Consider the following 25092-nt stretch of genomic DNA (forward strand, 5'->3'; position numbering starts at 1 on the left):
TTGTGCATGTACGTTTGTGGCTGCGTCTTTGTGTGCTCGTGTGTCAGCGTGTTTGTGTGGATATTCGTGTGTACCACAATGTACGTGTGAATGTGTATAAATGTTTGTTTGCACACGTGCATTTGACTGTATATTCTTCCTGTTAACACCATGTTGGTGTTGAGTGAATGTGTGTGTATGTTATGTCCGTGTGCGTGCTTGTGCGCGCGTGTGAAGAACTTAATCAGCAAATTGGCTTCCCAGAGTTATTGTTTGCTGTCGTTATAACCCAAGCCAGTCTCTGCCTGTCTTGTCTCCTATAATTGCACCGTGTCATCGCGTGCATTAAAATAAATCCTGCGCGTGCTTTTTCTTTATTCTGTCAAGTGGTTTCCGTTCCGCATCGATCTCTCCTGCGTCCGCACCGCCTCTCAGACGCCCCGTCACCCCGTTTGCATGGAGCAACGAGATTATTCCCTTCGCCCGATTCTACATGACGTGTGCGAAGGTTCCAACGAAAGGTCAAAGCCTCGTGGGGGACGTCCGCTGGTCTCAACGCAGTGTTACGTTTAATGCGGTGGGGCAGAGAAGGCGGCCACTCCGTGGTTCGCCCGCATGTGCATGCGTGACGCTTTGCCATTTGGAAAATCTGGTTTCAGAGGTTGACGGCTCGCAGAGTAAACTTGAACGCAAGATGCTGTGTGCTCGGCGCTGCGGCCGTGAGGAACAATGATTCCGTTCGTGTGCAGGAGTGGGACGATTGCGGTGTTTAGGATCGCGAATTTACGGCGACGGCACGAGGGAGGAGGGTCTTAGTCCAGCTATGGATGGGCCATGTATATGTTCTGCTGATGGCGATAATGACGATCGAGTATTTGGAATGAATACGGATTGATGGGCATGGAGCAATCCATACCAGCTGCAATTCGATGAATTGCGTAAAAGTTCGAGGTCATGATTTTCGTGCTTCATGTTTATACCGTCTGGTTTGTAATGCCAGTCTCGTATGTTTCATCTCGTTCACGCGGTCACGATGAATTGACTTGACCCTCCCGTTTGTCATGTCCACGTTTGTCGACTGCTACGTTATATATATAAAAATATATAGACTCTGACGTCATATGAAACATTTCCAGCACGTTTGGGGTTTGGTTTTTTGCTTTTATTAATTTAGTCATGAGAGGGTTAAGTTAGAGGTCATGCTTACACATCATTTGCATCCAACTTGGACATCATCACAGTGATTCAACGAAAGTATCGGCACAAGTGGACCGTTTAAGAGGCCCTCCCGGCCAACGCGTTGCAGATTCTCATCTCGTTCGTGATTGTTCTCACGAGCGCCGTGTGCGCCCCCCCCCCCTCCCGCACCCCCTCCCCCTCTCTCCCTCCTGCCTCCCGCCTCCCCCCGCCCCCCTCCCCCTCTCTCCCTCCTGCCTCCCGCCTCCCCCCGCCCCCCTCCCCCTCTCTCCCTCCTGCCTCCCGCCCCCCTCCCCCTCTCTCCCTCCTGCCTCCCGCCTCCCCCCGCCCCCCCTCCCCCTCTCTCCCTCCTGCCTCCCCCCCTCCCCCTCTCTCCCTCCTGCCTCCCACCTCCCGCTGCCCCCCTCCCCCTCTCTCCCCCCTGCCTCTGGCGGAGCTTGCTTGCAGTTTGTGAAGTTTGCTAACATCGAGGAGGACACCCCCTCGTACCACCGCCAGTACGACTTCCTCGTCTCCAAGTTCAGCGCCATGTGCCACTCGAACATCGAAGACCCCACCACTTGCACCGAGTGAGTAAGGGCGTGGACCACGTGGCTTGAATATGGGGTGGTGAACTGGCACGGGAAGAGCAGGTTCTGTGTGTGTTGCCAGGTGATGAAGGAATTGATGGGCTCTCCCGCTCGGGTCGCCAATTTATGGGCATGCACGGAGTGCACTTTGAGTTAAGTGATTGGCGGAGAAGGAACCGCTGATATTCATTAAGACCGTGGGCGTTGAATTCGGAGCAATTGCAGGGCTGAGTTCTATCAAGAAATTAACCAATGGACCGTGCCAAACCCAGCCCAAGTTTCATAAGGAACCCACTCCCACATAATTGGGATGCTTGGAGAGAGATAGGGGAGCAGAGACAAGCGAGCTCAGGAGAGGACGTTTCGGCAGTGGGGGACCGTAAGGAGGCCGCCTCTGGCGCCATCGTGCGGTGGGGGAAGGAGCGGTGCACGCTTTGCAGCTGAGCCCCCCAGAAACCAAGAAACGTGCTCTTGCTGTCCGACTCGTGCCGTGAGCAGTCCGACATTGTGCTGCCGAGCGTGGCGATTCTGCCAACTGTGGCTGAGAAGTGGTGGTCTGGGATGGCTGTGTTCTGCATCTCGGGTTGCCTGAGAGGCCACATCGAGCGCTCGAGTGCGGTGAGGTGGAATAAGGCGGCCTGAGCAAATAAGCTAGAACCCAAATTGTGTTGTGATGGCGAGGAGTGCCTTCGACTAGAGTGCAGAGGGGTGACACGTCGAGTCATTGCGAGCACCCAGTGTGGTGTAAGAAGGCGTTGATTACAGGGGTGTTGGGAGCCCTGGGACAGGGGTCGGCAAGCTGCAGAGCCGCGTGCGGCTCTTTAAGGAACCGCTTTGTGACGTTGTTTATTAAAGACCACCGGCTCGTGTTCACCACGTCGTCCATTGCTGTTCTTGACATATTGAGTTTTTCTTTTACCAAAAAAAAAAATGGCTGCTCTTGTTATTTTGGTTGCCGACTTCTGCACTAAGGGGTCACAACAACTCCCAGAACCCTGATGAAGAGCTGAGGGCAGGATAACAGCACGGAAATCATCGTCACTTGCACTGCTTTGGCGGATAGTGGGAACATCCCCATATGCGGAAGGTTAGGCTAAACAGGCTTTAATGCCCAACGGTGGCTCAGAGAGACAATGAGTTTGGGAATGCGCAAGGACATAGGTGTGTGTGTGTGTGTTTGATTGTGTGTGTCTGTTTGATTGTGTGTGTCTGTTTGATTGTGTGACTTACTGTTTGAAGTGGCACTGCCTTGTTGAAGCGTGTAGGGTGACTTCCTATAATAAAAGACAGTCGCCACTCATAATGCCGCACGCTTGCATGACTTAACCCACCGTATGAGCTGTCGGGACCTGGCTCACCAAAATACATCATTGTGACGCTGGCAATGGTTTATATAGTTATTGCTACGTCACACCCTACACCGTCACCAGTGGCATGTGGGATGTGAACACAGTCTGTGCCTTGCTTAGGTTGTGTCGGCCTTCAATGAGTGACCTGGGTGTATTGCGCAAACTTCTTGCGTGCCGTGCCGGCCTTGAAGAGCCGCTCGCTAGCAGCAATTGCTCTAACAGTCTGTTAAGGCGATGCTTGGGTGGTCGGGGGGGGGAATCTTTGTCTTTGTTGCGTGTCAGCATCCGCATGTCAGGCCTGAAGGGGCTGCAAGGCGTTGTGCGCAAGACCGTGAAGGACGAGCTTCAGGCCAACATCTGGGAGCCGCAGCACATGGATAAGATCGTGCCCTCGCTGCTCTTCAACATGCAGCACGCGGACAGCTCGGAAGGGTGCGCGTGGTTTGTTATCACTTCCGACCGCACCTCCGATCAGCGTGGTTGGCTACGTACGGTGCAAAAGAAGTTGGACGTACATACGCACAGAGAGCACTGCGCCGACGGCCACTCGGCGCGTACCGAGCGGCGGCCGATCCGGCGCAAGTAACACGGCACCACTTGCTGCACACACGTCCAGTGTGGCAGCGGTGAGACTCGCTGCCTCGTAGGTACAAGGGGACGTGGTTCGGTTCCTGCCTCAAGCCTCTCTCCGTGTGGATTTTGTGTTTTTCTCCCTCCGTTCTGTTAATACCTAAAAAAAAAAAGCCATACAGTGTAACTGGTATTGGGGAAACATCCCACTGCTCCAAAATTGCCTGCGAAATTACTCGATTGGAATCGCGCACAGCGGCAACATTGCCCCCTTACCGTTCGGAAACCAACCGCATGAATAAACGTGTTGGGGAAAACCCACGCATGCGTTTGCATTCGGAAGTATTTAACGAGCAGTGTGGAAGTCGATTGGTAGCTGTCAGTGGGGGAAAACAAGTTTGCACAATAGGTAGCAGTCTTTAGGAAATGCCTTTTATGATTTGCAAATTGTCCTTTTTGCGCTGGTTTGCGTCTCTAAGTTATCGGCAACCCCCTTTGATCAATTCTTCCAGTTTTTTCCAGAGTGTAAGTCCCCAACAGCCTACACAACTTCAAACTTTTTTTTTTCAATTTGGGTCAGGTTTACAATATCTATAGTGCTGCCGCCCCCCCGCCCTCCCCGCTACGGACTGACGGATTAAATTAGTGTTTAAATGTTTTTAACCCGATTCGTAATAAAAAAATGTTGGCTTCGGCGGTGTAAATGTGTCATAAACCCACCTCCAAATTACTGTAGACTCTCGATTATCCGCCCTAATGTACAGGGAGGATAGCCGCGGATAATTAAACGATATCCGTTTTTCGGGGATCTCTATGCCAAAAACCACTTATATAGGTATACATTATTGTTTATGTTAAGAATATTGAATTTGTTAATGAACAAAACTTTTTTTTTGTCATAACGATCGACTGATCAATGCGCGTACTCAGTGATAACACTTTCCTGGTCCCACACAGAAGACTGGGCCCACTAAGTGGATGATAGCAGAGCCACGCCAATCAAGATCAATAAAACTCCACCCACGGTTGTAAAGAAATGCAACTACTGTACTGTAGAGGCGATCACGTGGATTTCGGATTAACCGGAGCAACATATTTGTCGGGTTTAAGAACGTGACTTGTAATCAACATTTCTAAGAATAATGATGTATAACTCTATTTAGAATATTCATCTGGGCCTCTCCGTGCGTCCGGCAGCCAGACCCCGGGCTCGCCGGCACCCATGGAGCAGGAGAAGCCAGAGAGCCTCGCCGAGAGCTGCCTCCGCGAGCTGCTGTCCCGCGCCGCCTACGGAAACATCGACAGCATCATCCGGCCCGTGCTGATGTGAGCGCTCCACCCCATTGGGTATCCGCGCTGCTGCTGCTGCTCCAGCGCTGGGCCAACAGCGCCTTTGTGGACTCCTGAGTTCAGGCCCTAAGGCTGGGTGTTTTTTGGTTTGTCAAGGGGCTGATGTCTGTGTCAGAGCACTTGAACTGCACCTCTTACTTTAGGGCAGAGGTCGCAAACGGGTTTTGATTCCTTACCCGTACCCGGCCGCACCAGGGTCGCAAATGGGTACCCGTACCCGGCTGGGTACGGGTAGCCGGGTATCGGGTAGGGTACAGGTATCGGGTACCCGATTGCGACCTCTGCTTTAGGGGTTAAACCTTTGAGGTTGCTTGCATCTCAGGGCTCGCGTCTGCATCGTGATGCTGTGCAACCACTTTGAGATCCTGAGTTCAAGGCCCCAGAGTTTGATGTCCGTTAGGGGCGTCAAGACGGCACGTATAGACACGTGCCACCACATCAAGCTCACACTTCTAGGATTCTTCGGTGGCATTCCCCGAGACTCATGGGACCAGACGAAGGCAGCATGTAGATATACAATTTTTACCGAATTGTGGGAGAAGCGGCTCAAGCCGTGCCTTCATGGTTGCCTTGTTGTCTCCGTCGGACACTTGAGGGCACAGTGGCCTCTGTGCCCGCTCGCCCATCAACACGCATGTCGCATGCGTGTGTGTGTAAGAGGGGTGGCGCAGTGGTTGGCAACCCGGATTCGTTTCCCGCTCGCGGGTCAACACCACCAACGATTATCTGAACTGGTCCTGAACCCTCCCCTAGGAGACAAAAGTGGCCAGGTATGGTATCGGCCACCCACCTCCTCGTGCGTCGTGCCGGCCTTCATAGATGCTCACGAACAGCACTTGTCCCCACAGTTTGTTAAGGCTATACGGGGAATCTTTGTCTTTGGTGTGCGTCGCAGGCACCTGGACGGTCACTCCCTGTGGGATCCCAACACCTTCGCCGTCCGCTGCTTCAAGATCATCATGTACTCCGTCCAGGTGCCCGCCCGCACCTCCCATCTCACTGGGCGGTGATTGTCCCGCTGAGCTTGTGAGCGTGACTCAGCGGCCGTCGCGGCGCGCGTGAATTGCATTTTGTATTTCCTGCACCGGGGGGGGGGGGGGGGTGGGTACAAAGCCCAGGGTTTGTCAGTTGCTTTGAGCAAGTGGGGGTCTGGTGGTGGCTGCCCTGGCGGGGGCCGTCGTTGCGGGCGCCGCGCTGGCGATTATCTGAACCGGTCCTGGGCCTCCCCTAGGTCGACTCAGCCTTAAATTAGGTCCTCGTGCGACGTGTAAATACATTGCTACTCGGGAGGCAAATGCGGCCGGGCGTGGTGGTGGCCACCCACCCTGTCGTGTACTGTGCCGGCCTTCATCGGTGCTGCGCTAACAGCAAGAACAGTGTTGCAGGCGTCACCGAGGGTTTTTTGTGTTTATATATGCAGGCCGATCCATTTACAGATACCACATTAACATAAAAGTGAGAAACTGCAGCGAAAATATTTTTTTTTCAATCTGAGTTTCTACAATTTATATGTACTGCATATAATATTGGAGGCATGGTACATACATAGATATGATATTTTAAAGCAATGCACCTATTTATTATCAGTTCCTCTAAGAAGAAAGTAAGAGGGGGTCATTAGAAGTCAGTCGGGTATCTATAAACGACTCAATCCTGCGTATACTTGTGTGTACCTGTGGGGTATCTATAAATGGCTCACTCATTTGTATTCTTGTGTGTCCCCATCTCAGAACCAGCATGCCCACATGGTTCTGCAGAAGCTGCTCGGCCACCTGGACACGCACAGCAAGGCCAGGGCGACCGTGCGCGCCGGGGTCGTGCAGGTGCTGTCCGAGACGGTCTCCATCGCCGCAGGGGGCTCCATCGGTCAGCGGATTGTCTTCCTCCGTGCACACTCTTCGCTCTGCTGAGCGCAATCATTCATTAATTCGCCTTCGCTGTTGCCGGTCGTCGTTTCGAGCTTCACTCGCACGAGCGTGCTGTTGATGTGACTGTCCTTCCCCCGCACCTCCGATTAGCACGGTTGGCTACGTACGGTACAAAAGAAGTTCATTTGTGTGCTGTGGGTTGTCAGCGCTCGATATTATTAAGCGAGCTGGCGTGCGATCGATGGTTTGATTCCAGCCACTCCTGCTGGGCATCTGTGAAAAAGAGCTTTGGGGCTCATCAGATACTTGAACTGTATCCTCACCCCCGCTGCACATCGGTGAGGCCGTTGCGGGGTTGGCTAATGGGGCGTTGTTGCTGATGCTTGGCCCGCCCGCAGGTCCGGCCGTGCTGGAGGTGTTCAACTCGCTACTCAAGCACCTGAGGCTGAGCGTTGACCAGGAACTGCGCTGGAGTAATGTGGGGGGACAGGACGACAGCGCGATGGATGGCGCCAGCGCCGAGGCCATGTTCCAGGATTCCGTCGTCAAAACTATAGGTGCCGCAAACCCACTCCACTCCACCACACCGGTGTGGGGGATTACCATCGTCGGCGTCGCCACCCGCAGGCCGAACGGCCGTTGACCAGCCAGTGAAACTGACTGCGGAGCAGAGGTCGCAAACGGGTTTTGATTCCTTACCCGTACCCGGCCGCACCAGGGTCGCAAATGGGTACCCGTACCCGTACCTGGCCGGGTACGGGTAGCCGTTCCCTACCCGTACCCGTACCCTACCCGAAATGAGTGACAAACGGTTACTCACCAGTGACTCACGGCCTACTCGTACCCATACCCGGCCGCACCAGGGTCGCAAATGGGTACCCGTATTCGGCCGGGTACGGGTAGCCGGGTTTCGGGTAGGGTACGGGCATCGGGTACCCGGTTGCGACCTCTGCCGAACGGCCGTTGACCAGCTGGTGAAACTGACTGCAGAGAGCGCCAATTATTTATAAATCAGAAAAAAAATCTAAAACCCAGCCACGCAGTCGCCTATGGCCTGTTGATCCTAAATCGATCCAAATCAATGACGTCCATTTTGCTACTGATTGCATTTGGCTCCTGAGCAAGCACTGTTGCCTATTGCTGGATTAGACGAGAACCTATGGGTCTCGAGGATCCGTAGTGGTTCTCTTGATTTTCTGAGTATTTTTCCCAACAGCATTTGCTTACGTAGGCCCAGCCTGGACTTGTTTTGACCTCGCTTAGGCTCTTCAGCTGGGTGTGGCTCGGTAGAGGGGTATCGTAGAGACCCCACGGGGTCGCCTGAAGGCCGAGAGGCTGTCCGCCTGCTCTTTACCACGCCCGTATCCCGCACCTCCGATTAGCACGATTGGCTACGTACGGTGCTAAAGAAGTTCAACATGTGTAGGTGCATACTTAACGGAGCGTCACCCTGTGCAGGCTCCTTCGCGGGGATCCTACCTGACTACCAGCGCTCCGAGATTATGATGTTCATCATGGGCAAGATGCCTTTGCACGGAGTCGGAGTGGATATGGGCAGCACTGGAGAGAAGTGAGTACTCATAATCTTATCATTTTTTTTGGGGGATGCTACATTGGCAGCGGTGCACAAGCACAAATGTAACACTTCCTTAAAAATAAAAGTATAATAAAAGGTGACATTTCTGGCAGTGGCCTTTCTACACAGCACAGAGGGGGAGAGAGCACAGAGGGAGAGAGAGAGCACAGAGGGGGAGAGAGCACAGAGGGGGAGAGAGCACAGAGGGGGAGAGAGAGCACAGAGGGAGAGAGAGCACAGAGGGAGAGAGAGCACAGAGGGGGAGAGAGAGCACAGAGGGGGAGAGAGCACAGAGGGGGAGAGAGAGCACAGAGGGAGAGAGAGAGCACAGAGGGAGAGAGAGAGCACAGAGGGAGAGAGAGAGCACAGAGGGGGAGAGAGAGCACAGAGGGGGAGAGAGCACAGAGGGAGAGAGAGAGCACAGAGGGAGGGAGAGAGCACAGAGGGAGAGAGAGCACAGAGGGGGAGAGAGAGCACAGAGGGGGATAGAGCACAGAGGGAGAGAGAGAGCACAGAGGGAGAGAGAGCACAGAGGGGGAGAGAGCACAGAGGGGGAGAGAGAGCACAGAGGGGGAGAGAGAGCACAGAGGGGGAGAGAGCACAGAGGGGGAGAGAGAGCACAGAGGGGGAGAGAGCACAGAGGGGGAGAGAGCACAGAGGGGGAGAGAGCACAGAGGGGGAGAGAGCACAGAGGGGGAGAGAGAGCACAGAGGGAGGGAGAGAGCACAGAGGGGGAGAGAGAGCACAGAGGGAGAGAGAGCACAGAGGGGGAGAGAGCACAGAGGGGGAGAGAGCACAGAGGGAGAGAGAGCACAGAGGGGGAGAGAGAGCACAGAGGGGGAGAGAGCACAGAGGGGGAGAGAGCACAGAGGGAGGGAGAGAGCACAGAGGGGGAGAGAGAGCACAGAGGGAGAGAGAGCACAGAGGGGGAGAGAGCACAGAGGGGGAGAGAGCACAGAGGGAGAGAGAGCACAGAGGGGGAGAGAGAGCACAGAGGGGGAGAGAGAGCACAGAGGGGGAGAGAGCACAGAGGGGGAGAGAGCACAGAGGGGGAGAGAGAGCACAGAGGGAGAGAGAGCACAGAGGGGGAGAGAGAGCACAGAGGGAGAGAGAGCACAGAGGGGGAGAGAGAGCACAGAGGGGGAGAGAGAGCACAGAGGGGGAGAGAGCACAGAGGGGGAGAGAGAGCACAGAGGGGGAGAGAGCACAGAGGGGGAGAGAGAGCACAGAGGGGGAGAGAGAGCACAGAGGGAGAGAGAGCACAGAGGGGGAGAGAGAGCACAGAGGGGGAGAGAGAGCACAGAGGGGGAGAGAGAGCACAGAGGGGGAGAGAGAGCACAGAGGGGGAGAGAGAGCACAGAGGGGGAGAGAGCACAGAGGGAGGGAGAGAGCACAGAGGGAGGGAGAGAGCACAGAGGGAGAGAGAGCACAGAGGGGGAGAGAGAGCACAGAGGGGGAGAGAGAGCACAGAGGGAGAGAGAGCACAGAGGGGGAGAGAGAGCACAGAGGGAGAGAGAGCACAGAGGGGGAGAGAGAGCACAGAGGGGGAGAGATAGCACAGAGGGGGAGAGAGAGCACAGAGGGGGAGAGAGAGCACAGAGGGGGAGAGAGAGCACAGAGGGGGAGAGAGAGCACAGAGGGGGAGAGAGAGCACAGAGGGGGAGAGAGAGCACAGAGGGGGAGAGAGCACAGAGGGGGAGAGAGAGCACAGAGGGGGAGAGAGCACAGAGGGAGGGAGAGAGCACAGAGGGAGGGAGAGAGCACAGAGGGAGAGAGAGCACAGAGGGGGAGAGAGAGCACAGAGGGGGAGAGAGAGCACAGAGGGAGAGAGAGCACAGAGGGGGAGAGAGAGCACAGAGGGAGAGAGAGCACAGAGGGAGAGAGAGCACAGAGGGGGAGAGAGCACAGAGGGAGAGAGAGAGCACAGAGGGAGAGAGAGCACAGAGGGAGAGAGAGCACAGAGGGGGAGAGAGCACAGAGGGGGAGAGAGCACAGAGGGAGAGAGAGAGCACAGAGGGAGAGAGAGCACAGAGGGAGGGAGAGAGCACAGAGGGGGAGAGAGCACAGAGGGAGAGAGAGAGCACAGAGGGAGAGAGAGCACAGAGGGGGAGAGAGCACAGAGGGGGAGAGAGCACAGAGGGGGAGAGAGAGCACAGAGGGGGAGAGAGCACAGAGGGGGAGAGAGCACAGAGGGAGAGAGAGCACAGAGGGGGAGAGAGCACAGAGGGAGAGAGAGAGCACAGAGGGGGAGAGAGCACAGAGGGAGGGAGAGAGCACAGAGGGGGAGAGAGAGCACAGAGGGGGAGAGAGCACAGAGAGGGATCAGGTGACACGGCGATTCTGACGTCCTGGATATTGTCCTGGTGATGCTTGATGTAGTTTCAAGCAAAATGTCCCATCTGATTTGGTTATGAGGATCGTTCTTCAACTCAGCTGAAACAACAATTGGCACGACGTTCTTACGCTTTCACGCGCAACAGTTATTTGTTTGGCTGTGTCAGGTGGTGAATGCTTCTTAACGACAGATTTCTTAGATCTCTAGGTGGCCTAACCCAACAATAAATCAATCCACGTGAAAATATCCTCCAGCCAGAAGGTGGTACTGTAGTCCTCAGCCCACAGAAGGAAAGTCACGAATTGAGTTGGGATATCCAATTCTTTAAGGAAATGATTACCATATCGGTTATCAGTTCGATGAGTTGACTGTGGCTGCTGGGGTCACGTAAACCCATTGCACGCTTTCCATTTGACTAAAAGCACTTATTACGCATGCAATTCGACGCACGTGTTGCAAGCTTCGGAATCGATAGTAACAGATCAACCAGAGTCATTTTACTCCTCCAGCCATTGCACTTTGTTTTGGAAGGCAATAGTGGCTGTGCTACGGAGGCACTTCCCCTTGCCGTGGGGCTGTGTGGAAACTACGTCGCCTTTCCCAGGAGGGGCTCACTGATAGAAATGAGCGGCAGCTCTTTCTCCTGCGTCAGTAGTTCTCCTGCTGTGTTCGTCTCACCTGATGTGACGGTCGCTTGTGTTGCGATCGAAACGTCGTGATCTATTAATTTTCTACCTACGTGACTTTACCGAAAGAACCAAAGAGTATAGATTCCTGCAGTCACGAAAGCTTCTAATCTACATAGACACACTGAGTGGCGGGGCATCACTACACAGAGACACTGCGAGTGTGGTTGTCTTAACCGTGGCCCAGCTGTCCGTCATCTACCGGCCGTTGTTATTATTGACGACAGGAAGTTGGGGGGAGATTGTCGAGCGTCATAAAGATGCAGATGTAAGTTTGCACCGGCCTGCCATTATTATTACATGGGTGATTTGTTTGTAACAATACAGATGCACTGCATGATTGTAATGATGAAGCATGGATAAGTATGTATTGATTGTACAGGAATCGTGATGAATCACTCATAGTCAGCACATGCAGGAAGTGTACGCAATGTGAAAATGAATGATGCCATCACCTATAATCAAACGTTCAGCTGCATCTCTCTCAAACTCTGCCTTCAGTGCAGCGATTATACGACTGTGTGTGTGTATGAGCATGTCTTTGTGTGGGCATGACCCACTTTGTGTGTGTCATTGTGTGCATGCTTGTGGGGACCGGTGGTGCAATGGTTAGCGCACTATGAACCCGGCGACCCGGGTTCGATTACCGTTTACAGACAACACCAGTGATGATTAACTGAACCAGTCCTGGGCCCCCCTAGGTCGACTTAGCCTCAAATTAGTACTTGGGGTTATGTCTAACCATTGGCACTGGGGAGACAAAAGCGGCCAGGCGTAGTGTTGGCCACTCACCCCCTTGTGTGCCGTGCCGGCCTTCATAGGTGCGCGCTCACATAAGTTGCGCCAAAAGTCTGTGCAGTCTGTACGGGGGGGATCTTTGTCTTTGAGCATGCTTGTGTAGTGACATCGCCGGATGCCACTGTGCGTTGCCGGCCCTAGAGAGGCACGGTGTGCGGTGTAACGATATCGCGGACACCACGTGGTGTGGGTGTCGTCCCGGCCCTAGAGGGGCCCGGTGAGCGCTGGTTTATACCGCTGGATGGCACCACGCTTGGCGTGCAGTGCCAACCCTACAGGACAGGGTGTGTGAGTGCTGGCCATAGGATGAGGTTACTAAAGGCCATGGCACTCTGGTTGACCCGAGAGGTCACGTGACCAGTTAAGTCGACAAAGGGGCCTCAAGTGGGGGCTAGGGGGGTCACGTGGTTGGGATCGAGATCTGTCCCTAGGATTCTGGAAGGTGGTCGTGGCCAAGGGTGGAGTCAGCCACGCCGCTGAGGATATAAGCCGGGTCCTAAGAGGGACCTGCGTTGTTGTTGTTCATCCTGGAAGAAACCTTCGTCGGCGTTCTCCGTTTAACGAGTCTCCAACGCGTGGACCTGGACCCGAGCTGTGGTCCGGGTCCATAGTAGCAGTTACGTTGTAATTAGTGTAGTTAGCCTGGTGGTCACCACCGTAGGTTGTTCTTCTGTTAAGGGGAAGTTACTCCTTGTGTTGGAGTTAAGTAAGTAATATTTAAAAATACTATTTTTTAAACACGCTTTCATGAAATGTACCGTACTAGTAAGGGAAGAACTCCACGACTCCAGGAAGTGGCCCCGAAGCTTGCCATAACGCAAGGGACCGTGATGATTTACAGCCAACGTCAGTTGAGCGTGGACAATTAGACCCAAGCCGAAACATAACATATAAAAACGATTGTTTAAAAATATATTTTTTTAATTTTTGATAGAATATAGTATTGCCATCAGTATGACATAAGTATACCAAGTTTGCAGTCGATGCCACATTGGAAAGTGGGTTAAAATTGAGTTACAAGATTTGAGGATACGACAACAACAGACAGTGAGTTAATAGAAAGCGTGTAATAAATGTGTTGCGGTATACGTGTGCGACTCAGTTCAACTCACTCCACTTGTATGCATGTATGTGTAGGGCTGAATTCGATTCCCACTGACGACCAATACCAGTAGCGAATATTTGTACTGGTCTTGGGCCTCCCCTACATCGACTGAGCCTTAAAAAAACGTGTATCTGGTGTGGTGTGTAAACTTCGGCACTGGGGAGACAAAGGCGGCCGGGCGTGGTATTGGCCACCCACCCCCTTAGTGTGCCATTCTGGCCTTCATATGTGCTCGCTATAACAGTGCTTGCTTATAAACAGCTTGTTAAGGCTAAACGGGTGATCTTTTTTTGTTTGCACGTGTTCTCAGGGAGCAAGCCGACCACATGTATCAGGTCATGTTGCTGAGGTCCGTCTTGAAGGTAAGAGAGTCATGGTCCCTTGCGACATCATCTGCAGCGCAGTAGCTGCTGGTAACAAATCTCACGATGCTCGGCTTTTTGTTACGGTTGGCAGTGGAGGGACGGAGTTTGAAAACGTTTTGCCGAGTTTTACTCTCCTGAATCTGCGGTGGGATATCGATCGGTTTTCGGGGTTATTTTTTATAATGACACTGCCTGCCTTTCCTTCAACTTGGTTTGCCTGCAGCTTTCTCGGGCTGTCTGCGTTTCCTTTGTCTGTATGATGCACATTGGGGTGTCTGCTTGTTTTTCTGGCTGCCTCTGTATGGCCCCTTCTCCTTGTCTCTCTCTATTCCTAGGTTGTGTTTTTGTCTGTTTTTTAGTATTTGGCTGCTATAACTTTCCACGTGATAAGCCACTTCGTCGAGCTATCATTTGTGGCCAGGTCGCTACTGACAAAGAGCTATGTAGCTCATTGGGGGCCTGACCTGGTAAAATAACAAATAGTAAAAAATCGTTGAAATAGTTTAGTTTATTACTGTGTGTCTCGGTCTCTCTTCCTTTGCCTCCACCCGTCTCGACCTCTCCGTTTCTCCAGTTCTATCTTATTGTACACTTGGAGTGCATTATACGTACATATTTAGAGCAGTTTTGCAGCATCCATCCCGCAACACACTGGATTCTGTTCATCAGTCAGGAACTAGGCGCTCCATCCCTGACTTTAGATGACAGTGCTGAAGCCTTAGCTGATCCTGTCCTTTGTACAGTATCAATGACTGATCATTGCTATTGCAATACATTGCTTTTCCCGTACAGATGATGTGTGTGATATTAGTTGGTGTTTGGGTTTAGAACACTTTAACACATTCTTGCGGAGGGAGCTGGTAGGAACGTTGGGTTGGTCGGTCAATGGCCAGGGTCAACGGCGGCGTGGTGTATTCCGCAAATATGCCCGACTGTGAGGGTGGGCACAAGCTGGCATGAGTAGGTTAAACGTTGAGTTTTATAAGGGCACCACGGGGTGACCAGCCCCTCCCCACCCAGCCCCACCCCTCCCACCCAGCCCCACCCTCTCCACCCAGCTCCTCCCCACCCTCCCCACCCAGCCCCTCCCCACCCAGCCCCTCCCCACCCTCCCCTCTCCACCCAGCCCCACCCCTCCCATTTTTGGATGCACGACGGACGGACACAATAATCCCCTGTCGGCTGGTGGAATCAGGTGGTTCCTACCAGTATCATATGAACTCTCCTTGAAGACTTGCCACTCACCGACCCGACCATCAACCACCTCGTGGTCTTCCCCGATCGACTCCAAAGACATAAAGAGGCATGAAAGCAATCCCACGCACACGAACTGAAGCCATTTCCTGGATAACTAATCTAGACATAGACTTGCGAGTCGCTACTCATCCAGCCGTGCGTGCGTTCGGTTCGTACTGCGTGTTGTTTCGCATGATGTCCGACGTTTCGGTCCACGTGCCCGGGAGCTTCGTCTGGAACGGGAACTCCCCCTCCCTTGCGAGCACGTGGAGTGGAAACGTTGGACACGACGCTGAAACAACTTGCTGTGCGGCACGAATACAAACAGCCATTCAGTGCTCCCGCGAAAACCTACCCAGGAATTCATCTTCTTGGTTCTTTCGGTAAAGTCACGTAGAAGGGAAATAATAAAATAATAAAAATAAAACATTATAAAATAATTCTCACGACGTTTCGGCTATTCAGACACTGTATTTCTGATTCAGACGCTGTCTTTCCAACAGACCTTCACCTGAGGACGGCTGCTTGCGTTGTGGCCGAAACGTCGTGATAATTATTTTATTATGTTTTATTTTTATTATTTTATTATTTCCCTTCTACGTGACTTTACCGAAAGAACCAAGAAGATGAATCCCTGCAGTCACGAAAGCTTTAAATCGAAACCTACCCAGGAAGTCGAAGAACCGATGATTTTGTGAAGCAGGCCAGCCAATTGCAGCCCTCGCGCTCATCCGCTCGTGCTCGCTCCCGCAGGTGGTGCCGGAGCACAAGGCAGCTGGCAGCCTGCTGTTGGCGCTGCCTGGCCCGGTGCTGGAGCCGCTGCTGTGGCCGGCGCTGCTGGAGGAGGCGGAGGCGCGTGTGCTGGCGCTGCGGGTGCTGCACGGGCTGCTCGACCGCCACCACAACCGCGACAAGCTCACCGCCGTCCGGTGAGTGTCCCATCTCCCTCAACCCCCCCTCCCCAGACCCATCCTTCCTCCCACCGTGAGCCCCTCCGTCGGACATGCAACTGAGTTGTTCCGAAAATGACTGTTTAGCTTCTGAAGGAGCTCCCCAGCACATGGCACGACACGTTGGACATCGTGCCGAGAGACACACGGCACAAAGTGAAGATGCACCCGGAGTGCTGCTGTACTGCGCACAACCGCCATGGCCTAGGCAATAGGGCAGCATTGAGAGTATTTGGCTGCTGTAAATTCCCACGTGATAAGCCACTTCGTTGAGCTATCATTTGTGGCCAGGTGGCTTCTGAAAAAATATCTATATCGCTCAGTGGGTTTTACCTGGTAAAATATCAATAGTTTATTGTTCATAGTAGCCTGGACAAAATCTGAAAATGCTGCCAGAAAATGGTTGAAGTGGGCAGCGATGCACTTTGACATAAAAAATATTGTCTTCTCCAAGGTGTGTAAACTGATTAAATTAAGTATCTGTCTTACCTGTGTATGAGAATCATAGTTGAAACACATTTTTTCTCCTCGTTTATTAGTCTGACCATGCACGGATACAGATAATTCAATTACAGCGCCGTGCGTTATTGAAGTTAATTGTCCATTGATTCCTTATTCTGGGAAACAGATACTGGAGATGATTTGCACTTTGCTGCCTGTCACTTTACGAGTCCGCATTGTGTGGTCGTAACTTACGGTTTATCATTTTCCGGTATCTTCCTTAAAAGCCCTTGCGGGGTCCAGAGGCAGCTGCTAATGCCATTAATGCTTTGTTAACGGCAGATGCGAGCTTCCGTAACCACTGTGTTTAATGAAGCTCACCGTATATTAAGGTAGCTGCCAATAGCCGTCGAGTCCTCGTTTTTACGGGCATTGTTTTTTCTTTTTAAACACAAGTCGGGTTTATGTGCATCGCTTAAGTCAAAGAGGGGGACGTGTGGTAGTCCTCGCATATCTTTTCATGATGATGACACCAGCCGGTATTAGAACCGGTTTGATAAATGTGTTGGTAAGCACGTAATAAATACGCTACGTATCACTGTTATGTTGCATTTAATATAAGCTTTATGTATTATATTTTGAATCCAAGTATTTTTTTTGTGATTTCATGCACATATCCCACTTAATGGGTTTCAGGTGCAAATAATATACAGCGAACCCTTAATATTCGCGGGGTCTTTATTATCGCTGACTGCGTGTTCGCGACAAACTTATTGAAGCTCTCTTGAAATTCGTGAGGTTGTATTTTAAATATTCGTGGCCGTAGCTCCTCCCCACTACCCGACAGGGAGGAGCATGGCGTGTGTGTACATATAGTGAACTTCTTTGGCACCATTTCGATTTAAAGCTTTCGTGACTGCAGGGATTCATCTTCTTGGTTCTTTCGGTAAAGTCACACATAATGGAAATACTAAATATACTCTAGGAGAGTATAGGAGAGTATATTTAGTATACTGATGATACTATGTAGTTTATACTTTAGTTGTTTACGTGGTGGTTTAGTTACTGCAGCTACATACTATTAACATTCCTTCCCTTTATTAATGTTACCCCTATCCCCTCCCTTTGATGCTGCTAAGCCTGCATAATGCACGGGCATAATGACTTTAAACCCCTCGCCAAACCTCCTACGCATTTCACAAGTAGTACTAATCGCATATCTGCATTTCCCATAAATATGCTAAATTCCTCTTGATATGCAAATTCTTTTGTCAAGGCGCTCTTCCCCCCTCCATCCCAGCTTAAATAGATGCTCCAAGCCTGAGGTGTGTCATCAGACTCTGTCTCCTCGACAGACCTGTTCTCCACCTGAGGACGGCTGCTTGCGTTGTGGCCGAAACGTCGTGAGAATTATTTTATTATGTTTTATTTTTATTATTTTATTATTTCCATTCTACGTGACTTTACCGAAAGAACCAAGAAGATTCTTTGGCACCGTACGTAGCCAACCGTGCTAGTCGGAGGCGTGGATGGTGAGAGCGTGAGCGCTGCCCACGCGGCGATCCCTCCCGGTCTGCCTTTGCCTGCCGCATGGATTTACACGCGAGTGCTTTCCTTTACAACTGTTGGGAATTACGTGGCGTGTAGTGTTTATTTATTCATTGATATTTGCACTTTCAAAATATGTTTACGTTCATCATTATTAAAGGCAAGTCTTGCCCCACCATATCTTCCCACTCTCTTGTATCTTCTCTGTGTGCCTTCTTGCCCTCTACGTTCTCAATCTTTGCTGTCTCTCTCTGTTCCTCCTCCTAGTGGTCAATCCATGCTTTCTCTCCTCTCGCCCCCCTTCACTGGAACAAACTTCCCGCTCCACAATAAACAGTTACCTTCGCTCACTAGTTTCTGCTCCTTATTGTGTTCTAGCTCACCACACAACCCCTTAATCTCCCCCTCAAAACCACCACCGTTACCGTTCTCTCTTCGTATGCTCATTGTATGGCTCTCACTCATTCCCCAATCATTCAATCCATTCATCATCATCTACTGTCAACAGTTTCCCTCTCACCAAATTCACGCATCACAGATTCGCCCATTGCTTCCTCTCATCTGTTTCATTCACCTCATCTCTACCATGACATCCATACGTTGCGCTGTTGTTAATTCTTTGTAAAGTGCCTTGGTCGAGGCGCTGTATACATTTCGTGAAGAAAAGATAAATAACACAGTAATACTATACAGTGTACGTATTCATTAATACATACATGCAGTTCATATGTTTACGTTTAAACGTCATGTATGTTTATGCCCCCTAACCCAATTCTCCTCATAAGCTTTAATAGTTCACATTCGTGGAGTTAATATTTGCGCCGTTCTCCAAGATCTATTTCCCGTGAACGAGGTATTTGCTCTAAATGATATTCTCCAGCGTGTATGTTAGTGTCTCATATGCCGATCTGTCATACCCCCCGTTTTGTTCTTACAGTTATGCGTACATGTTGCCCCCACTGGAGCCACCAACACTAATAAAACTAAATTAAACAATTTTATTTGACTAGGGAAGGCCCACTGAGCTATACAGCTGTTTTTCAGAAGCAACCTAGCTGTCACAAATGATAGCGCAACGAAATGGCCTATTGTGTAGAAATTTACAGCAGCCAAATACTCTCAGCGTACGTCGCTTCTAAATGCGGAGGGAAAAACCGGAGGACCCGGAGAAAAATCAACGTGACCACGGGGAGAACATGCAAACTCCAAATATACAGGCGTGCATCAGGGTAGCGATTGAGCTCACGGCCTCCTGCATAGCAAACGAGGGAGATAACATCTTTCCACCGCGACGTATTCACGTCGGAAAGTTTTCTACTTTTGGTTGAGCTTTTTGGTTGAGACATCGTTCTCAAAGGGCACGAGACTCGCCAGGGATCCTGTGACCCCCCCCCCCCCCCATGGGTCTGACCCTCACACCTCTGACCGCAGTGGGGCCTCTGCTCACAGCTGTTTTACTGCGGCTCTTGCGCGTAAAACTGACGTTCCTTGTCGCCGTCGCCGCCGCCGTGTGTCGAACCTGAATGCTTTGCAGGATCGTGCACGACCTGGCAAGCCTCAAGCTGAAGATGGAGAAATGTTCCAAGCAAGACGCCACCTTCATGAAGAAGGTGCGCTAGTTGCACAATGCAGGCACTGGTTTCTCCTTATCGACTGTAGGGTCAAGTGCTGTTAGCAAGTACCCCACTATACGGGAGGTATCTTTGTGTGTGCCTCAAAGTGCACCTGGCCTGGCACAAGCACCGTGGTGATGTCACTGCCACTTAGTGGCGAATGGCGGCTGTTGTTGTATGTGTTTGTATCTATGCATGGTGTCTGTATTTTCACGTGGTGTCTGTGTCTCTACACGTGGTGTCTGTATCTACACGTGGTGTCTGTGTCTCTACACGTGGTGTCTGTATTTTCACGTGGTGTTTGTGTCTCTACACGTGGTGTCTGTATCTCTACACGTGGTGTCTGTATCTACACATGGTGTCTGTGTCTCTACGCGTGGTGTCTGTGTCTCTACACGTGGTGTCTGTATCTCTACACGTGGTGTCTGTGTCTCTACACGTGGTGTCTGTATCTCTACACGTGGTGTCTGTATCTACACGTGGTGTCTGTGTCTCTACACGTGGTGTCTGTGTCTCTACACGTGGTGTCTGTATTTTCACGTGGTGTCTGTGTCTCTACACGTGGTGTCTGTATCTACACGTGGTGTCTGTGTCTCTACACGTGGTGTCTGTGTCTCTACACGTGGTATCTGTATCTCTACGCGTGGTGTCTGTCTCTACACGTGGTATCTGTGTCTCTACACGTGGTATCTGTGTCTCTACACGTGGTGTCTGTGTCTCTACACGTGGTGTCTGTATCTCTACACGTGGTGTCTGTCTCTACACGTGGTGTCTGTGTCTCTACGCGTGGTGTCTGTGTCTATACACGTGGTGTCTGTGTCTATACACGTGGTGTCTGTGTCTTTACACGTGGTGACTGTGTCTCTACGCGTGGTGTCTGTGTCTCTACACGTGGTGTCTGTGTCTACACGTGGTGTCTGTATCTCTACACGTGGTGTCTGTGTCTCTCCACGTGGTATCTGTGTCTCTACGTGTGGTGTCTGTATCTACACGTGGTGTCTGCGTCTACGCGTGCGTGCAGAACGGGCAGCGGCTGTACGGCTGGCTGTATGAGAGCTGCGTGGCGGAGGGGAACACGCGCGCGCACTACGAGGCGCTGTACGTGACGCTGGCGCTGCTCGCGCTCGAGACCGGCGGGGAGGAGTTTGTGGCCATTGACCTCGTGCGCCTCGCAGTCGCCTTGCAGGTAGACCGCACGCTTGGGGGGGGGGGGGGCGGCAACTCGAAAACTTTTATTCTTTTCTTTATTTTACCAGGTAAAGCCCACTGAGCTGTATAGCTCTTTTTCAGAAACGACCACAAATGATGGCTCAACCAAGTGGCTCATCGTGTGGACATTTATCGCAGCCACATACTCTGAACGCGCGTTGATTCTAAATGTGGAGGGAAAAACCGGAGGGTACGGAGAAAAATGAAGACGACCACGGGGAGAGAGACATGCAAAATACAGGCGTCAGGTTCGGGATCGAATCAACGACCTGTATACCAGGCGAGGTGTTTAACATCTTGTAACCGTGGCGCCCACGTTAGTTAACTGTACCATCCGCACGGTGCACGGGAGCGACGTCTTAATCCTCGGCGCTGGAATGTAGCCAAATCGAGTGCAGAACATTCCACGTGAAGGTTGTTATGTGCGGTCGTTGGCGACCGAGCTGCGACCATCAACGCTCACCGCCTGAGAACCCCAATGTAATCACGGCGAGTTGGAGCCGGATTCACGCCCAGGATCTCGGTGGTGCTCTCAGCCACTAGGCCACCTCCCGCTAACGAATGGATTGTAATCGCTGAATGAACTAAGGCTGTCACGTTTGTGAAAATGATCCCACTGTGGGGTGGCGCTGCGGCGCACGTGAACACGGCCTCTCGTTTGCGTGCCGGTGGGCTCATGCCGCGTCTCGTCAATGCTGGCCGTGCGTGCGAGCGAGCAGGAGGCGGCGCTGGAGGAGGAATCGTGCTCCTCGGTGTTCGCTCGCTGCGCCACCCACGGCGTCGTTGCCGCCTTCCTCAGCCTGCTGGCGCAGCGCCCTGCCCTGAGGCCGCTGCTGCAGCACGTGACGGCCGTGAGTCGTGGGGGTGGGGGGGGCCAGGGCAAGGGGGGCGGCATGGCGTTGTGGGAGATGCGTGCGCGTGGCAGCAGGAGACACAGACGCAGTGGAGGTAGTCCTCTACTTATGATGGAGATGTGTTACGACGACCCCATCGTAAGTCGAAGATGGCCCAGCCTACCCAGGAGTCTTAAAGAATGATGATAATTTAGAAAAACAGAGCAATTTACAGTGCCGTACTGTATAAACGATATACTGTATGTATTTATTAATTACAATACTGTATTGCACAGTAAAATGTAAAATAAAAAAACAAGATAAATTCTTAGCCTACCTATATGTACTGCAATTTAATCGAGAGTCTTTTCAGGAAACAATCCCATCTGCATCACACAAGGCGGGAGATGCGTACATCCACGGCAGCGTCCCAACGTACAGTATCGTACCTCGTACGCTGCTGCGTTTGCCTGCCGCGCGAAATTACAATATTTTACAATTTTGTCGTATCGCTATCGCCATCGTAAGATCGAAATATCCTAAGTCGGACCTTCGTAACTCGGGGACTATCTGTATAGGCAACACCTGTGGAAACACAACAGACGAACAACAGATGCACCCGCGCTATAGAGACGCGCAGTGGAGGTGTATGGGCGACACGTTCAGACAGACACGTATGTGTGAGTGCATAGGGCTACAGCCCTATGCACTCACACAGATTATATCGAGATTGGGAAGTGAGTAGGTGCATACGGCTGATATTGCATCAACAAAGGTTTCTATGTTTGTGTATGTGTGAGTGGGGAGCGGTAGTGTAGCGGTTAGCGCCCTGTGCTACTCACCTGCCCACCCGGCTTTGATTCCCGCTCACGGCCAACATCAGTGACGATTATCTGCATCGGTCCTGGGCCTCCCCTAAGTCGACTCAACCTCAAAATGAGTACCTAGTGCGATGTGTAAAAACATTGCCACTAGGGAGACAAAGGCAGCCGAGCGTGGTGCTGGCCACCCACCCCCTCATGTGCCATGCCGGCCTTTAAATGTGCTCACGAACAGCACTTGCCCTAAGAGTCTGTTTCTGCTACGAGGGGGATTTTTGCATTTGTACAGATGTGATTGCGGGGAGCGGGGGTGGTTGTGGCTAGTTACCCACCCACAGCCAACGTCACTGGCAAGTTATATCTGAATCTTTTTCTGGGCCTTCCCGAGGTCGATTCAGCTTGGTGCGATGTTTAAATATCAGCGCTCGGGAGACAAAGGTGGCCAGGTGTGGTGCTGACCACAACAAAGCCTTGTGTGCCGTGCCGGCCTTTGCAAGAGATCACTGAGAGGACTTGCCCCAGCAGTCTGTAAAGGCTATACGGGGGATCTTTGTGTGTGTGTGCGCGATTCAGGTCGTGGAGCACAGGAGGAAGGTGGCCCCATACCTCTTGCCTGACGTCGCGCTCGCAGAAAACCCACGGTGAGGGGTCCGCCTCTCTCTGGGTGCCACAACCAATTCCTCGCCATTCGACACTAAGTGACGATGATGATACCAAGGCGCCTGTGCCATGCCACGTGCACGGTTGGGCCACGTGAAGTGTCGAAGGCTCGCTGACAGGAGGTCACGGGACAGACCCAGGTGTCGTGGGTTGGCTGACTTAGATAACTGGCAGATGCACCAGATGTGCCCCCTGCTGTGCCCAACTTGCTGCATTTTAGCTGCCTGGCGCTCCTCTGCCCTCTGTTGTTGTTGGAGGGCGACTGCCTCCAACTGTCCAGGAGCGTCCTTCACGAGCCTTTTCTATAGTGGGTGCATTCACACGCACACACTCAGGTTCACGCACGCAGATCCCAGCGCAAGCATTCCCTCTTTAGCGTCTTAGTCAGCAGCAGCAACTGCTGATACAGAGCACTCTCTAAGACGAACACGCCGCACAAAGTGGAGGTGTGGCCAGCAGCATGCCCAGCCACCTTTGTCTCCCCAGTATTGATCCCCACACCGCAACAGCCACTCCTTTTAAAACGGATTTGACGTAGGTGAGACCCATGACATTCACAGCTGGGAATCGAACCCAAGTTTGCTGAATCGTAGTGCACCTCTTCCACTCGCATGGCACAAACAATATCAGCAGCCACAGTTCACCTCTTGAGTGGCAGCGACGTAACCGCAGTTCTTGTGCCAGGCTAGGTACACACCTCGAGGCCATGTTGAAGGTAGCGGCTCGCTGGCAGGCTACTGGACAGGCCCAGGTGGTGTTGTGGGTTAACAGATCTGCGCCATCACTGCTGAGATGGGAATGAGGTCATCATTTTCATGTTTACTTCATAGGTTAAAAAACGGCACATTGATTTGAATAATAATAATAAAACTACTGCTGGATGCGTCACATTTCTAGCTCGCGAGGGTGCACGTTTTACCGTGCGGCATTGTCGGGGCGGTGGGGGGGGGCGGTGCGCCGGCGGTTACGTGGGTTGCTGAGATTGCTCGTCTGTTATGCGCACATTCGGAGCGCTGTTTGTTAGCGACTGCCGGTTGAGCGGACGCGACCTGTTAATGCGTGCGTATGGATTCTCGTAAAGTATTTCGCGTCAAACGGAATGTTCCGTTTGTTTTGGCTGGACGTGGGTGGTGCGGTGTTCTTAGTGCAGGTCTAATTGCCCGGTTTTAATCGCATCTTTATCTTGATCCGCGTGCGTGCATTTATGTTGCGTATTTGTATCGTGCAATGCGAGCGTACGCATCACTTGCGTGCGCTGCACTGGATGTGGGTCACCTGCCGTCGTGATTGTATTTTTGCATGACCGCATTTCTAACTTGCGCGCGTAATGGGGAGCGGTGAAATAGCTGTCGGCACGCGCTGCTACATACTTGCTGACCCGAGTTCAAATCCTGGCAGCGGACTAATCATTGCCAGGTGATAGCAACGCCGTTGGGGGGGGGGGGGGGTTGGGAATGTGTATGTGCGTGCGTGCGTGTGTGTGCGTATGTGTGTGTGTGTGTGCGTGTGTGCGTATGTGCGTACGTGCGTGTGTGTGTGCGTGTGTGCGTGTGTGCGTGTGTGTGCGTGTGTGCGTGTGCGTGTGTGTGTGCGTGTGTGCGTGTGCGTGCGTGTGTGCATGTGTGCGTGTGTGCGTGTGTGTGCGTGTGTGCGTGTGCGTGTGTGCGTGTGTGCGTATGCGTGCGTGCGTATGTGCGTGTGTGTGTGCGTGCGTATGTGTGTGTGTGTGTGCGTGCGTGTGTGTGTGTGCGTGTGTGCATATGCGTGCGTGCGTGTGGGTGACCGCCGTTATGCTTGCCGGTCGCGTGGCGCAGCCTGCCCAGCGGCACGCCCAAAGAGGACAAGACGCTGCTCTTCCTGCCGAGCGTGATGGCCGAAGCGCTGCAGATCGCCGGCCTCAACGGCGAGCGCGTGACCGTGCCCTTCGTGCCGCTCCTCCATGGTGGGTCCCGGACTCCGCTACCGGCCCGCAGAGATCGGGTCTTCACAATTTCATGAGGGGGGGATACGGTTGGGGAGGGGGGTAGGCATGTC

At 52.4% G+C, this 25092-nt stretch overlaps 1 protein-coding gene across 2 annotated transcripts in view; it reads left to right on the top strand.

Annotated features, from left to right (window-relative positions):
- Positions 1 to 25092, top strand: part of LOC144931661 (protein EFR3 homolog B-like) — a 59495-nt gene that overhangs the window by 23981 nt on the left and 10422 nt on the right. For both annotated transcript variants that reach the window (XM_078855787.1, XM_078855786.1), the window contains exons 5-18: positions 1624 to 1745; positions 3377 to 3526; positions 4862 to 4990; positions 5910 to 5988; positions 6745 to 6880; positions 7281 to 7439; positions 8341 to 8452; positions 13693 to 13744; positions 15737 to 15912; positions 19457 to 19532; positions 20557 to 20721; positions 21464 to 21595; positions 22972 to 23039; positions 24873 to 25000. In XM_078855787.1, the coding sequence (XP_078711913.1) occupies positions 1624 to 1745; positions 3377 to 3526; positions 4862 to 4990; positions 5910 to 5988; positions 6745 to 6880; positions 7281 to 7439; positions 8341 to 8452; positions 13693 to 13744; positions 15737 to 15912; positions 19457 to 19532; positions 20557 to 20721; positions 21464 to 21595; positions 22972 to 23039; positions 24873 to 25000 (1684 nt within the window). The remainder of the gene's footprint in view (positions 1 to 1623; positions 1746 to 3376; positions 3527 to 4861; positions 4991 to 5909; positions 5989 to 6744; positions 6881 to 7280; positions 7440 to 8340; positions 8453 to 13692; positions 13745 to 15736; positions 15913 to 19456; positions 19533 to 20556; positions 20722 to 21463; positions 21596 to 22971; positions 23040 to 24872; positions 25001 to 25092) is intronic.

The sequence above is a fragment of the Lampetra fluviatilis genome, chromosome 4, assembly GCF_964198595.1.
Source record: "Lampetra fluviatilis chromosome 4, kcLamFluv1.1, whole genome shotgun sequence".
NCBI classification, from domain to species: domain Eukaryota; kingdom Metazoa; phylum Chordata; class Hyperoartia; order Petromyzontiformes; family Petromyzontidae; genus Lampetra; species Lampetra fluviatilis.